The sequence below is a fragment of the Hyperolius riggenbachi genome, chromosome 6, assembly GCF_040937935.1.
Source record: "Hyperolius riggenbachi isolate aHypRig1 chromosome 6, aHypRig1.pri, whole genome shotgun sequence".
In the NCBI taxonomy this organism is placed as follows: domain Eukaryota; kingdom Metazoa; phylum Chordata; class Amphibia; order Anura; family Hyperoliidae; genus Hyperolius; species Hyperolius riggenbachi.
Window position 1 is genome coordinate 26,033,575 of NC_090651.1, and position 16,072 is coordinate 26,049,646.

General features: G+C 42.7%; 1 protein-coding gene across 1 annotated transcript in view; it reads right to left on the minus strand.

The window, feature by feature from the left end:
• Positions 1-16,072, minus strand: part of TRABD2B (TraB domain containing 2B) — a 347,449-nt gene that overhangs the window by 144,612 nt on the left and 186,765 nt on the right. Inside the window, exon 4 of the mRNA XM_068242431.1 lies at positions 4,704-4,878. Coding sequence (XP_068098532.1) covers positions 4,704-4,878 — 175 coding nt within the window. The remainder of the gene's footprint in view (positions 1-4,703; positions 4,879-16,072) is intronic.

Sequence of the window (16,072 nt, forward strand, 5' to 3'; positions counted from 1 at the left end):
GCTGTCTCTTCCACCGTCAGCTCTTCTGTTCCGCCGCCGTGTCTGCACCGGGCTTTTCACCGCTACGTCGCTGACCCGGAAATAGCCCGAACATACTTCCGAGCAGGGCTGTGGAGTCGAGCAATCGGAGCAATGTTGGGTACCTGGAGTCGAAGTCAGTGTTTTCATAAACTTGGAAGTCGGAGTCGGATGACTGTTGTACCAAATCCACGGCCCTGGTAAGTATTACACTAAGGAGTCGGAGACGAGGAGTCTGAGCCATTTTGGGTAACTGGAGTCGGAGTCGGAGTTGGAGTCTGATGTTTTTTGTACCGACTCCACAGCCCTTCTTCTAGTCAGCACCATAATGGTGAAGATGCCAGGAGGGGAGGACATGAAAGGATACGAGAGGACATGAAAGGATACGAGAGGACACATCGGTGGAACGAGAGAGCTGACAAGGCAGAATACACAGTGAAGGGAATCCAGAGTAGGTGAGTTATGCTGTGCTGTGCACTCTGGATCATTTGGTCATAATTTATCGGTTGGGATTAGACAAATCGGTAAAGTCCTTTTCCATGGCATCAAGGCTCAAAAATCGCAATAACAAATGCGCTGCAATTGAGATTTTATTTATACATGCCTCACGCATGGCGATGGGATTATTGAGCATTCAAACAAGTTTCAGGACGAGATTGCATTTGCGATTTTTCGATGGTGGAAAGGACAAAAATGCGGTATAAATTTTTCAGTTGTTGGATCACAAGAAAATCACACAGCACCACGATTGCTGTGCAAGTTTTCTGCTTACTTACTTACTTTATACTTTTATGTACTGTATATACTCGCATATAAGCCGACCCGCGTATAAGCCGAGGTACCACTTTTCCCTCAGAAACCAGGAAAACGTGACTGACTCACATATAATCCCTCTACCCAGTAGCCAGATGTGCCTCAGTACAAGTCAGCCCCCCTCCCCATAGCCAGATGTGCCCCAAGGATGATACAGCTGTGTCTTAAGATGCCACTAGATGGCATCATAAATATGAGACACATCGATTGTCACACACTTGAAGAATCCCCAATCATTGCACCGCTGACACATTGCTTGCATGCTCTGCTCCACAAGCCATGGGAGACAGGTAGTCTTGCACACTCTGCACACCATATTGAAGGGAATGGGAACACGGACACATTTGAGAGCTAGCTGGCAAGAGCAGGATCACTAGTGCACAATCCTTAAGCTCCTCTGCCAGTAACAAAACCCTCTCCAACATCTGTTCTGCTCCACTGACTCGCATATAAGCCGAGGAGGTAACTTTTCAGCACATTTTTTGTGCTGGAAAATTAGGCTTATACGTGAGTATATAAGGTACATAAGTGCAAATAATACTCTTATAGTTTCATACATACACTAATTGTGGTGTTTATGCCTCTGGATTACTCTCTGATACTGCATGCCTAGCTAAGATTACCTAGACTGTTGTGGGTGGTTGGTTCCTGTTTTCAGCTAGCTTCTTGTATAGGGCTGCTGAATCTAGCAAGTAAACCTAGTTTTAGTTATCCTGCTTCAGTGACTACTGAAAATAACACCAATCTGTTTATTCTATGAGTGCACACAAGCCTTTGATGAACAGGGAATTGTCTTGCCTACAGCTTCCACCAAGACACACAAGTTAAATAGGAACTTCAGCCTAAACCAGTGATCTGCAAACTTGGCTCTTCAGCTGTTAAGGAACTACAAGTCCCACAATGCATTTGCCTTTATGAATTATGACTGTGGCTGTCAGACTCCTGCAATGCATTGTGGGACTTGTAGTTCCTTAACAGCTGGAGAGCCACGTTTGCAGATCACTGGCCTAAACAAACATACTGTCATTAAGTTACATTACTTTTGTTAATTAAAATAGATAGGTAATATATTCTCTTACCCACCCTGTTTTAAAAGAACAGGCAAATGTTTGTGATTTCATGGGGGCAGCCATCTTTTTGGTTGAAAGGAGGTGACAGGGAGCATGAGGCACAGTTCCAACTGTCCTGTGTCATGATCACCCCTCCCAGCTAAGCAACAAGAACAACAACATCAGAAATCCCATCATGCTTTGCACAGCATCAAGGAAAAATGCCCGCTTAGGCTTAGCTTCTGTGCAGCTAAAAATGAGGCTTGGGTAAGAAAAACAAAGTTCTGATGCTGTGAAACTGTTAAAGAAACACCAAGCCTTTTCAGTGCTGCTGAGTAGATTTTTAGTCTGGAGGTTCACTTTAAAGTTTCCCCGGTAAACATAAAGCAGACTTTGCTGTTGACTTGACTATTCATCTTGTTCAGTGTGAATCTATCCACAGTTAGCCCAGAGAGGTCAGCCCTAATGGTGAGGAAGTGCCAGCTTGGCCTCTCGATGAGATAAGGCCTGGGCGCCCCCCCACCAGAAAATAAAGAGAAAGCTCTTGTGAAAGTCGGCCACAACACTCCAGGGATCACACATGGCCAGGCCTCCCCTCCTCTAATCTAAACAAGGAAGTGTTCTTTGCGAACCTCTCCTGAATTAATTCCATAATTAATATTACTGGACGGGCCTGTTCGGCTTCCTTCAGTCTAACGGGCAAAACAGAAAAATCTTTGTCTGTGGGGAATAAGATGAAAGGGAAAACGTTTTGTCAAGTCCTGTAATCCACCCAATGTATAACATCAGCCACACCATGCACCCCTATTTGCATATGGCACCTCCCGCTGAGGCAGTTGCCCTGTGAATGCCGGCTCTTACCATCTCAAAGAGACGGGGGGGGGATAATCTCCCTTCACAGTCAATTCTGGATGTCTGATTAGCATTCACAAGTGGTCTCCAGTACCATTGCCTTTGAAGTGGGTAACCCTGAGTTTAATCCCACTCTGAGGGCCTCATTGTGTTTTTGGCAGCCCGTCTCATTCTGGAATTGGGGTTCTATAACAGCAACAGAAGACTGTTTCCAAAGCGTGAAGAAAAGTTTTGGCTCTGAAACATTAGAGTCCAGGAAAGGAATTTATTTCAGCTGTAGTGTAGAAGGATTTAGGACCTCGCAAGATTTTACTGCTGTCGGTATCTCCCACTTCCTGTGACTGGGGCCTCAAAAGCTCTGATAGGAGGTGGTAAAACGAGGGACAGAAATAACAATAAACAAAAATGGATGGTTTTTGCCCAGCCTGGAGTATCTATAAAGAGTATGCAGTATATAAAATGTTTACAACAGTTTCTATTTTGTTTTGTATTTATATAGTGCTGATGATGATCATAATGAGGCAGTTCCTGTCTTCCTCTAAAGTCTTGTTCCAGCGCTGGCTTCCTTGCAGTAACAGAGTATAATATTTACCTCCGGCAGTGCGCGCAGGTGCACTAGGGGTTTCCCGCTTGTGCTTCGGCGGAAATAGCTGAGTCCGATGGGGTCTGCTCTACTGTGCAGGAGTGAACCGTCTGCACCTGCGCAGTAGAGTGGACCCGATCAGGCTCAGCTATTTCTGCCAAAGCACAAGCGGGAGGCCACTATTGTGCCTGCGTGCACCGCTGACAAGCCCTTGTCGGCAGATCTTCGGGGTCCCAGCAATGGATCCCCTCAGGTGAGGACAGGGGAAACCTCTTTAGGATCCAAAGGCTTCCCCCTCCAGAGGTAAGTAATCCCTAGGGGCACTTTCGTCCCTCGAAGGAATGTCACACCGGTCCTTCGAGGGACGAGGTCCTCACACATTTTTGACACAGCTCAAATGAATTGATGGGTCTGAATCAGGAAAGGTGTGGTCCATCAGGTAGAACACATTCCTCTCTTTCTCAGTCCATCCTAAACACTGGCATGGATCTGGCCCTCCAGGCCTGGAGTTCCACACCTGTGCTTTATAGGGAAACTGAGACATTAATACCAGCAGAATTTGTGCAACGGAATGGACAAGGAGGACAGCAAAGGAGCCCGTGGCAGACATGGGGGTGGAGAAAGTCTCAGAACAGTAAAATCTTTGTCTGTGGGGAACGAGATGAAAGGGGAAACGTTTTGTCAAGTCCTGTAATCCACCCAATGTATAACATTAGCCACGCCATGCACCCTTATTTGCATATGGCACCTCCCGCTGAGGCAGTGGCCCTGTGAATGCCGGCTCTTACCATCTCAAAATGAGGGGGGGATAATCTCCCTTCACAGTCAATTCTGGATGTCTGCAGTAATAAAGCATGCAAACCAGCACAACGTTTTGGTCTTGACAAAGGGTGTAAGGCCCAAAAGGTTGTGCGTTGGGTATGTATCCTGCATGAGTTCAGTCCTCTGTGGAAGTTCTACACTACTAGTTGACTATTGTGAGGTTTGATGGACCTCCCTGGACTCCCCATGTCACATTGATACAATCCTGAGGCCGGCAGTGTCTTCAGTTTACACCAGAGGTGCCCACACTTTTTCGGCTTGTGAGCTACTTAAAAAAATTAGCAAGTCAAAATGATCTACCAATGTACAATTTTAGGAGCACACTTGTATACACAGAATGGAAAATGTAGTGTGGTTGGGATCTACCATGAAGTCCTTCGCGATCTGCCGGTAGATCGCGAGCTACCTAATGAGCACCCCTGGTTTACACAGTAATAAAGTCTCTCTTTTGCATAATTGATCAGGGACTGTATTTAAAGAAGAGTAAAAACTGAGTGATGGGAATATTTTCACCCTTCACAGGAGGGGACTGTCCTGAAACAATAATCACTGGAATAGCCGCGTACCTGCACCAAAAGCGAAGAAGAAACTTTTGTCTCGATTTTCCCTCAGAAGAGCCATCACTCTCCTGGCCATTCTCTCATTCCTCTTATAGATCAGCTCCTGCCGGAAATATATGTCTATCTCCTGAGCCGTGACCTGGTCGTGAGGCGGGAGGGTGGTATTGATGAAAGTAGGGAGCTGTGAGAAAGAAAGAAAAAAAAGACAAAAATAGCCCATTAGATTTTATGAGATGCATGAGGACACTTATAAGAGCGGGACTTAGGTTCAGTTCACACGAGACCAACGGCCAGACTGTTTCCCATTCCCAGACTGCAGTGAACAAAAAAACAGACACATGTTTTCCTGTAGGCCCGTTCACACGTCTGATTTTTCACCATGTCTGGGTTTGCCTCTTCTGCTTCCAATGTGCACAAACCTGACTTGTACACATTTTTGGATACTGTATACATTGATGTCCATGCAATGGCACAGATCCACTCCAGAGTGATGTAGATGCTGCAGCAGACCTACGGAGCAGAATAGAGCATCTGTACTATATGGATACACTATTATTCTGGCTGGGTCTGGCAGTGTGAATTAAGCTTAAAAACACGTCGCAATTTTCCAGACGATTTTCCCAAAGACCGATTTTTTTTTTAGAGACAAGCGGTTGTTTACGCAACGTTGCGATGTGGATAAAGGTGCACGAAGACGCAAACACAGCTTACTCTTGTGCGGCTATAACAACCGTCACGGAGGATCTTTAAGATCCCCTACGACTCCGCACAAAGTACCGCGATCGATAGACTTCCCGTTCACGCCCGACGTGTAACATCGCATGCAAGAAGAGACACCGCTTAATGACCATTGTCAAAGGGACAACGCTGGACCTGTCGGGTGGTGAGTATGAGGCTTAAGATTGCAGATGGAAGACCAGGAAGCTTTTTCAGCCCATCCATCAACTGCAGGCTAAGCCATTAAGGCTCAAAGAGCAGAAACAGATGCCCAGGGATTGTAGACTGGGCATCTGTTTCTGCACTTTGAACAGATTTTAAGGTGTACTGTATGTACACGATGCACTTGATACACTGAAAGGGTCCAAGGATGTGAGTATTTTGACTGTTTTCTTCATCATTTGGAAAATACAAGCATTGGATTTTACATTCTACTAAGCATCTGCCTTAATTTTTGGTGGTGGTCAGCATATGTGTTGTTGAGCACAGGGTGAATACAGGAAACCAATTCCAAAAGCTTGGGACCCAGCGCTAAGGATTTACCTAAATAATAATAGTCTCAAAATATCACCTCGATTTTCATGAGGCAAATTAAAGTTGTCTAGATCTGTACCTCAAAAACTGTATCATGCTCTGGGATCTGAGACACTCTCAGAGAGAACTGAATTATCTGGTCAAACTCGATAGATCAACCCAACTATGTACTTTGTTGCCATAAAACAAGCCTTTTCTTTTTTTTGTTTTACTAATGTTTATTAAGAGTTTTTCTTAACAGATAAAGAATATACAATACTAGATAAACATAATAACAATGAACAGGGTTAACAGCACCTAATAGAATGAGTTCACTAGCTATGAACATGTCCATGGTCAGCTGTTGTCGAGGTAAGTGTTCCACAGTAATTAAAGTTTTGATGGCAAGAGGTTGTGGAGAATATGTGACCGTCCAATGATAGTACACATATATAGTCCTGACCATCCTGTAGAGCGATCAAAAAAAAGAAGAAATTCTGGAGAACACGTATACGAATTTGAGTGTGTATAATACAATGGCACTGTTAGCCTAAGAAACACTGAAAATGGGGTATAACAAAGGAGGGGGTCACACCAAAGATCAATGAGTGATGAGGAGAAGGCCTATATGTGTGAGGTGAGAGAAGTATACCGTTGACCTTCAGATGAAACAAAAGTTGATGTATATAAATGCAGGGGTTTAAAGGTTTAGGGTTGGTTATATGGCAGTCTGAAGACAGAATATTCCAAATTCATCTGTATGATGCAGGAGAATAGGCATAGTCAATGAGTTAAGATGATGGATGGAGATTAGGGGGGCATAAGGTCGGGAGTAAAACAAGCCTTTTCTACTAAATAAAATAAAGCTTTTTAACAGTCAACATTTCTTGATGTATACATTTTGTGATTTCTTTGTGCACAGAGTCCAAAGATCAAAGCTTAATAAAGGTCTTCTCTATACATAGTGTTTCTTTCCATAGCTAGCTATCACAGATTATATTCTGCTTACGAACGATGTATGTGATAAGTGTGATTGCCAGACAGTGGAGTATTGTTCCTCAGATCTCTCGTTAGATGACAACTATTCTTTGATCTGTTCAGAAAGATCAGAGAATGCCCCCTTGTCCAACAGAAGGCCCTAATTTAGCCTCCAGGAAGATGAAGTTCTACTATTAGAATTAATGCCCAGGGTGACTTTAGATAGAGTGTGGTCCAAGCATGCTCACGTTATTTTGACCTTCATCAGAGCAATGTATAGAATGCTAGGACTCTGTGGTAGGTGTTACAGATCAACCAGTAAAGTCATGGAGAACCATGACCATGACTTTGATAAAAAGCTAAAGGGACCTGAAAACCTTTCTACTAAAAAATAACTTCTAAATACAATCCTAGTGGTTCTGGTTCTCCACCATTTAACTGTGTACCCTGTGACATCTCCTTGCTCTGGAAACATCTGGAAAATAGAGGCAAAACACACTATTACTGCTTAAAGCGGGATTGTCAGCCGTATAATCAAACTACCTTTACCCACTGCTGTGTTTACGATGTAGTCTACATGCAGTCTGCATTGCAAGCAAAAAAAAAAAATCTCCTAACCAATCCAATCAGATTAATGAAATTGATCCAGTTTTCCGTTCGATCCTGTCAATCTGATTGGATTGGTTAGGAGACTTTTGTTCATTAGTGGTCCCAAACGATCATTTCTAATAGTGCATGCGAAGAATCGGTCGTAAATCGATAATTTAACAAATTGTATCATAAGTGGCCACCTTTAAATATAAAAAATGCTTTGGTGTTAAAATGATTATTTATCCATGTCTTAATGGAACTAGCAGATGTGTACAAGAATTCCATAATGTCCAGTCTGCTAGGAATAGCTCTTTGGTGCTCCCTTATGCAGCTTTCACCCCAGGCATCTGCCTGGTTTGTCTATGCCTAAAAACAGCCCCGCGTTTTGGACATCATAGGAGAAGAATAAGACCTCTGCCAAGTTATTACCGCCATCTTGGGAGAGAATTCCCTAGACCTCCTGTCTCTTTGACCACCTGGTCTCTAACATAAACCCTGGCAGTCACCAGGACAGGAAGTGAGGGGCAGGAACTACACAACAGTCTATAAATATATATATACTGTACACCATATGTAATTGAGTATGAGCCAATGCAAGTAAAGGGGAACCCCCCAACTTTTACCCCTTAAAAAACAGGAAAAATTATTGACCCAAGTATAAGCCAAGTGTAGGAAATGCAGAACCTACTGAGGACCTCCTCGGTCTCTCTGATTACTACATGTCATTGCACCCTCCACCTAGGCCTATTCACCCTCACTTTTCTTTATGCTCCCCTGATATACTGGTCCCACTGCTGAATGCACTCGGGGGTCCAATGCTGCCTATTTCTTTGGCTATGTCTCTTCACTCCTGTTTACCCTCTGGTGACCTCCCGTCTAATGAGCTAACCTTATGATTGGCAATTTGGCAGGCATGGCAGCAACACTGGTTCTGGTCCTAGGTGTAGTGTGCTTTAGGGCTGATTCTCATGCCAGGGGACACAGATTTGCATATGCTGGTCTGGTGGGGGGCACGTGCCCAGAGATTAGTTAGGATCACTGTACATACAGTACCACCGCTGTGTAGAGGTATGACTCGAGTACCATTTTGTGCCACTTTTTTTGTCCCAAAATATCGGCTTATACTCGAGTATGTTTCCCGCTATTCCTTTAGATTGTAAGCTTGCAAGGGCAAGGCTTTCTCACCCTTTTGTGTGTTGGAATTTGTTATAACTTTTTTATATCACGTTCCTTTTGTCACTGTAATTATCAATTCTGTATTTTGTACCAACTCTGTATTTTGTATATTGGTGTACACCACTGTCTGTATTATTATATACCTCGTGTTTGTTTCTTACTATGTACAGCGCCACGGAATATGTTGGCGCTTTATAAATCAATAATAATAATATACACTGGATATCGTGCTGTCCCTATCTCTGATGGAAAGATTCACATCTGCTTACTGTCAGGACAATAAATGAGGACATGCAGACACATCACAATTTTCCAATTTATCCAAAACTAAATAAACATTTTTTAGCTGAAGTTGGCTTTAAAGTGTTTGGAGACATTCCCAGTTTTCTTGGCCTTTGTTTCTCCCCCTTGTTTCTACTCACGATAAACAGAGACTATTGGAGATTAAAAAGCAGATTATCTTTATTATTATTATGCATTTATATACTGTAGTGCTTACATCAAGTGACACTTTTGGAATGATCGCTGTATAACGATCGCTTTTTAACTCTCAACTAAGCAGCGAGTTCTGCTGTATGGGAAGGACAGTGGATATGGGAAGAGCATCAAGCTGTAGGTACTTCCTTTTAAGCAAGGCTTGGTGTACAGAGGCGCCAGAGTAGAATAAAAACGTTTAAAAACCATCTAAAAGAGGGGAATGTTCAGGTGGACTTACCTCCCTCAAAAATATAAAACTCAATTGAGTCACAATATATCAATACAATTTTTTTTATTTAACTTAGTGCAACGCGTTTCGCAGGTGTGGTCCCGCTTCATCAGGCAAACAGGAGTATAATTCAATGGGTGTAAATGCAGAAGTGAGCGCCTCTGTCTTCCTTTTAAGTTTCTGCAATAACAGTTGGTGTCTGGTGAGATGGATCTACCTGGTGGATTACGAGAGTGGAAGCCAACCACACCTGCGAACAATGTCTCAAATGAGATGATAAAAATGAATAATTCCGGCGGTGGAAAATGTGTGTACATCTCTTTAGGCTCAGTTCACGCTAGGAGGCATATTTATCAAAAAATAGTGCGAGAAAAAAAAAAGGAGCAAAAGAGCAAGGATTCTGATTGGACACTGAACAACTTTTCCCCATTCACAATTATTTTGCACCAGCTTACAGGATGGGGAGCGGACTCAAAACAGATGGGTCAAAGCCGGCATTGATTTTCTGTGGGCCAGTTCACATGGATCTGTTTGTAACACGTTTATTTTTTGTCAATAGACAATACCGACTGGTACGATTCTATTCAGACAGCAGACTGCACGGCCAACCATCCAAGGAACAGTAGTGCGCCCTCCCCCCCAATTGGATTGGAGAGCTGTTCCTTATGGACTTTGTCACTGGGCCACCTCAACCACACTAGCTCTGGTAGTCGTTGTACATCTCCTCACTAGTTTCCAGATACTAACTCATTCGCAATCTCAGATCTGCACATGACCTTCTTTTGTCCTCCTCCACAATAACCTCCTTGCATTCACGCAAACAAGATTTCTCACATGCCTCACCCCTCCTTTGGAATGCCCTTCCAACACATCCGCCACTCTCCAACCTTTGATATCCTTAAATGTGCCCCCAAAAGTCCATTTTTCCGTCAAGCATATGCTCTACCTTAGACCAGTTCTCTTTTACCACAGTTGTACTTCCTTCTATATAACCTAATACACGCTGCCTCTAAGTATGATTATTGTATATTACCCCTCCCTTGCCCCCCCCCCCCATTCCTTTAGACTGTAAGCTCGCAAGGGCGGGGCTCTCTCACCCTTTTGTGTCTTGGAATTTACACATTTATTTATATTAATTTTGTCACTGTAATTATCAGTTCTGTATTTTGTACCAATTCTGTATCTTGTATATTGGTGTACACCATTGTCTGTTTAATTTTGCACCCAAAGTTTGTTTCTTACTTTGTACAGCGCCACAGAATATGTTGGTGCATTATAAATCACTAATAATAGTACACAGACCCCAAAGATGGAGGCCCACCTACTTCTTTCAGCACAGATTTGTCATATAACGCAACAGCCTTCTTTCTAAGGGCTGGGGCACACCGAGCGGTTTTTTTGGCGTTTTTGCAGCCGCTTGCGGCTGCGGATACGCTTGGTCAATGTTTTTTAATGGGCTGGTGCACACCAGAGCGGGAGGCGTTTTGCTGAAACGCATACTCCTGGGGTGAGGCATTTTTTGGATTGCGGAGGCGTTTCTGCCTCCGATGTAAAGTATAGGAAAAACGCAAACTGCTCTGAAAATCAGCAGTTAAGAGCGGTTTTCCAGGTGTTTTTGTTACAGAAGCTGTTCAGTAACAGCTTTACTGTAACAATATATGAAATCTACTATACCAAAAACGCTTCACAAAACCGCAAAATGCTAGCTGAAACGCTACAGAAAAAGAAGAAAAAGCGTTTCAAAATCTGCTAGCATTTTGCGGATCTGCTAGCGGGTTTTGGTGTGCACCAGGTCTCAATGCAGATTTTAAGTAGAGGGCATCTGGAAAGGACAGAGGGAGAGCCTACTGGCTTTTCAGTAAACAATCTATTATTTAGCTGTAATGAATAGCAGAGCCAGCCCCCTACACCCACCTTAACAGACATTCCATGGAAAACAGACCTAAACTTCTGGAGATCCAAAGGCCTTTTACCACCTCAGACACGTTATACGGCTCCACTGGGCTATTGTTGGGGCTTTTAAATGGACAGCCTATTAAAGGCAAACACTAAACTGTGCACAATAACTGCCAAATGACTTGAACTTGCAGCATAAGTGTCAAAACAAGAAGGGGGCACCAAGCCCCCCCACAGCCCCGTGCAATCAGTCTCCTCCGGCTTTGTTTGATGTAAGAGGACATTTCTTTAACGTTCTATAAAACAAACCTTAATTATGATTGATGGAGTCGTGTATAGACCGGCCCTGGATGTCGTGGAAGTAAAAGGTAGCCATTCACAATATACCTAAACATCTGACAGAGACGGATCGCGGTCGGCGCTCATTATACCATATATAGCGCTGTCAGTTTAAATATAACATTACTCACGTTTTTTTGTGCCGTGCAGGTATTATATTCCGGCCGCCAGTAACCCTTTCCCCTCCAGATTAACTCGAGAGGCCAACAAAAGAAAACCATTTTTCCTTCACATCCCCAAACTGTTCGTACATTGTCAAAAAATGTATTGTACACTGAAAATATTTACACAGAAAGTGACATGAAACGAGTCTCATTTATCAACGACGGTCTAAATGTTTTCCAGTGAGGATGGATAAAGAACTTTTCAGCATATCTTACACTGAAACTGAACTGTCTCTTTAAAGCAGGACTGAACCAAGTAATACTATTTATATTAAAGTGAACCTCCGGACTAAAAATCGACTCAGCAGCACTGAAAAGGCTTGGTGTTTCTTTAACAGTTTCACAGCATCAATTTTGTTTTTCTTATACAAGCCTCATTTTTAGCTGCACAGAAGAAAACTGCCTGGGCTTTTTTCCCTTGATGCTGTGCAAAGCATGATGGGATTTCTGATTTTGTTGTTCTCGTTCTGCTGTTTTGGTGCAATTTTTTTTTTTTACATTTTGAATTTGACATTTGAAGCCTAGCGTGTGCAGCTGGAAGGGGTGATCAGGACACAGGACAGTTGAAACTGTGTCTCCTGCTCCTTGTCACCTCCTTTCAACCAAAAAGATGGCTGCCCCATGACAAAGATGGCAGCCCCCATGAATCACAAACATTTGCCTGTTCTTTTAAAACAGGGTGGGTAAGGGATTATATTACCTATCTATTCTAATTAACATAACTAATGTAACTTAATGACAGTATGTTTGTTTAGGCTGAAGTTCCCCTTTAAACACATGATGTACCTGCAAATAAATATTACATACTTACCTCGCTCTCAGTTCCTCTCAGAAGCTCACCATTTTCTTCTTACAACGATTCCTTCCATTCTGACAAAAATGTTATCAGAACTAAAAAAATATATCAGTTGCTGTCAGTTATATATCAGTTGCTATCAGTTATAACTGAAAGGACAACTAATGAGCAAGGTAATGTCCATGTTTCCCTATGGCTCACGTGAGCATAATTACAATTTAACAGTGTGCTGACCAGGAAGCTGTAATGGGGTAATGGCCATTTTCAAAATGGAGGATAGAGAATTCCATTGATCACAGTGGACAGAAGAGAAAGAGATTGACAAGCAGACTACACAGGAGGTAAGTATTATGTGTGTATTATTATTTTGACTTAATTTTCAGTTCAGGTTCGCTTTAAAAAATTTGATATAGGTCGCGTGCAAAGAGTATATATTATAAAAAGAAGTATATTTTTAATTTACCTCGAAACATGCAAAAGGGATCTAACTCAATTCGGTTGGATTAGAAAATGTTATTGGCACGTCACACCTTTTTTGCTTCTCTACTTTCCCCTCAGACTTAACTAATGCAGCCTGATTGCAGCCTGATCTATTCCTCTCTGATTAGCCAATATTTCTCATGCTGAGACAATGCACTTTCTATAGTGGAGGGCGGGCGATGCATACACAATCAGGCAGAGGAGAGTAAGGGAGGAAATTACATCAGGATTGGCTTCAAAATAGCCACAGTTAAAATAGGAAATGCTAAGAAGGATTCTCTTTTTTTACTGTAGAAAAATAACTGAAATCAAAATGTGGACAGTGCAATACATATGTAAGTACAGCAAGTATTTATCTACTTATATATGTGTTGTTTTTGTTCTGAAATAGTATGGCTGACAGCTCCTCTCTAAGAGAGTGAAGCCTCAGGATCTTATTGAGGCTTTCCTCTCTGATGTGAAGCTCTCCGTTGCTGAGCGCACTCCCCCCTCCCCCCTCTCCCCTCCACATCAGGGTCGCGCAGCTCTTCTTCCTGATGCGGGGCCACGCTGTAGCCGCACAAGCCCATCCGCACATGCGCAGTACCATGGAGCCTGAGGCTCCGGCATACTGTGCATGCGTGGGAGAGCTGGGCCGGTTATTGCGTGGCCCCGCATCAGGAAGAAGAGCTGCGCGGCCACAATTAGCGACCATACATAGTTGTTAATCTTCTGGGGGGCCGCACTCAGCAACGGGGGACTTCAGAGTAGGGAGGGAAGTCTCAATAGGATCCTGAGACTTCCCTCTCTTTAGAGAAGTATCCAATTTTGTACCGGAGCTTCGTCTCGGGTACTCTTTAAAGGACACCTGAAGTGAGAGGGATATGGAGGCTGCCATATTTATTTCCCATTGGATAGGATCAGTCGCCTTTGCATATCGGGTCATAATTGACTTATGAGTTTAAATTTCTAAAGGTGCTCATACATCAGGGGATGTGACTGATCTCTCTCTCTCTCTGATCAAATCTGATTATAGAGAGATCGGTTTTCCTGCCCATACACAACGGACAAATTCCCAATTGATTTTAGCATGAAATCTATCAGGAATCATAGTTACATAGTTATTTACATAGTTAGTTTGGTTGAAAAGACATATGTCCATCAAGTCCAAGTCCGACCAGAAAAAATTAAATAAATAAATAAATAAAACACCATCCTGAACCTCCACATACCCCAGTTGATCCAGGGGGAGGCATAAAACCTTTACAAGGCCTGGGTTAATTAGCCCTAAAAGGGAAAAATTCCTTCCTGACTCCAGATGGCAGTCAGATAAATCCCTGGATCAACTCTTCCGGGAATGACCTAAAAATTATAGCCGTGGATGACCTTAAACGCAAGGAAAGCATCCAAGCTCTCTTTAAATGCAGATATACTGTAGAGCTTGGCATAACTACTTCCTGAGGTAAGATGTTCCAGATTTTTACCACTCTCACTGTGAAGGACCCCTTTCGAATTTTTTTCCTCCACGCGTAAATCATGACCCCTTGTCCTTCATACAACCCTAGGGACAAAAAGTTTATCTGCCAAGCTTTTGAATTGCCCTCTGATGTATTTATACATGTTAATAAGTTCACCTCTCAGTCGCCTTTTTTTTCCAAGTTAAATAAGCCCAGCTTGTCCAACCTTTCTTGGTAAGTGAGATCTTCCATCCCTCTGATTAATTTATTTGCCCGTCTTTGTACCCGCTACGAAGGTCAATGTCCTTTCTAAAGTGTGGTGCCCAAAACTGTATTCCATACTCCAGATGTGGCCTCACAAGTGATTTATACAGAGGGAGTAGTATACTAGCATCTCGAGATATTTCCCTTTTGATGCATCCCAGAATTGTATTTGCTTTAGTTGCTGCTAAATCGTCCTAGCTGCCTGCCAGACAGCCACCCCAAGTGTTACATGTCCCCCATGGTGCCCGTTCTCTGCAAATTCTTATCTGTAAACTGATGTGATGAAGTAGCACAAGGTTATACAACATATCAATAAATGATCTCTTCTTACCTAATTTTGTGTTACGTATAAAATTACTTTTTGGCACTTTCTGAGCAAAAAAACAAAATAATCTGATGCAAAAATTGCATCGTGTTTATCCAGCATAATAGGAGAAGTTTGGATTCTAAACTGCAACTGTTGCAGTCTAATGGAATCTTAAAAATAAAGCTATAAAACTGAAAATAAAAACATGAGTATATTTTCTATATTACTACTGATCTATTTACCAATCCTACTACACAATTCAGTTGCTCATAGGCAATTAACATTTTCTCTTCAGTTTTCTTCTAGGACATTTTTCATCTTCTCTTTAAAATAAGTTTTCAGGAATTTGCAATTGAAAAAAGTACTAAAAAAATAGGGTACGAAAGTATAATCAAAATTATTTTTAGTATTTTATTGGTTGCTGGTGGCTTAAAGAGACTCTGAAGCGAGTCTCAATTCTCTTTTTTAACCTACATATTCATATTAAGCCTCATAAGCACAGCTAAACCACCATTTTCCTGCGGCAAAACGAGGGGTTCATAACCCCCAAATCCCCTCTCCTACCTCCGGGGAGCACTTCCTGCTTGAGGTGGAGCTACAGCCATAAGCTCTGCCTCAAGCGCGTCAATCCCCGCTGATCGCCGCCTCTCTCCCGCCCCTCTCATCTGCCTTCACAGAGAGGGACGGGAGAGAGGCGGAGATCCGTGGCTGATTGATGCGCATGGAGGCGGAGCTGCAGCTCATAGCTCTGCCTCCAAGAAGTGCAAAATCCACTACCAAGAAAGTCATGGATTTAGCAGGGGGATTTGGGGGGTATTAACCCCTCGTTTTGCTGCGGGATAGCGGCGGTTTAGCTGTGCTTATGGAGCTTAATATAAATATAGGTTAAAAAAGAGAATTGAGACTCGCTTCAGAGTCTCTTTAAAATGCATTTATTTGACACGGGCCCATATGCAATTAACTTTTTCACCAGTAAGTTTTCTCATAGGAGGTAATTTTGCATCTTCTATTT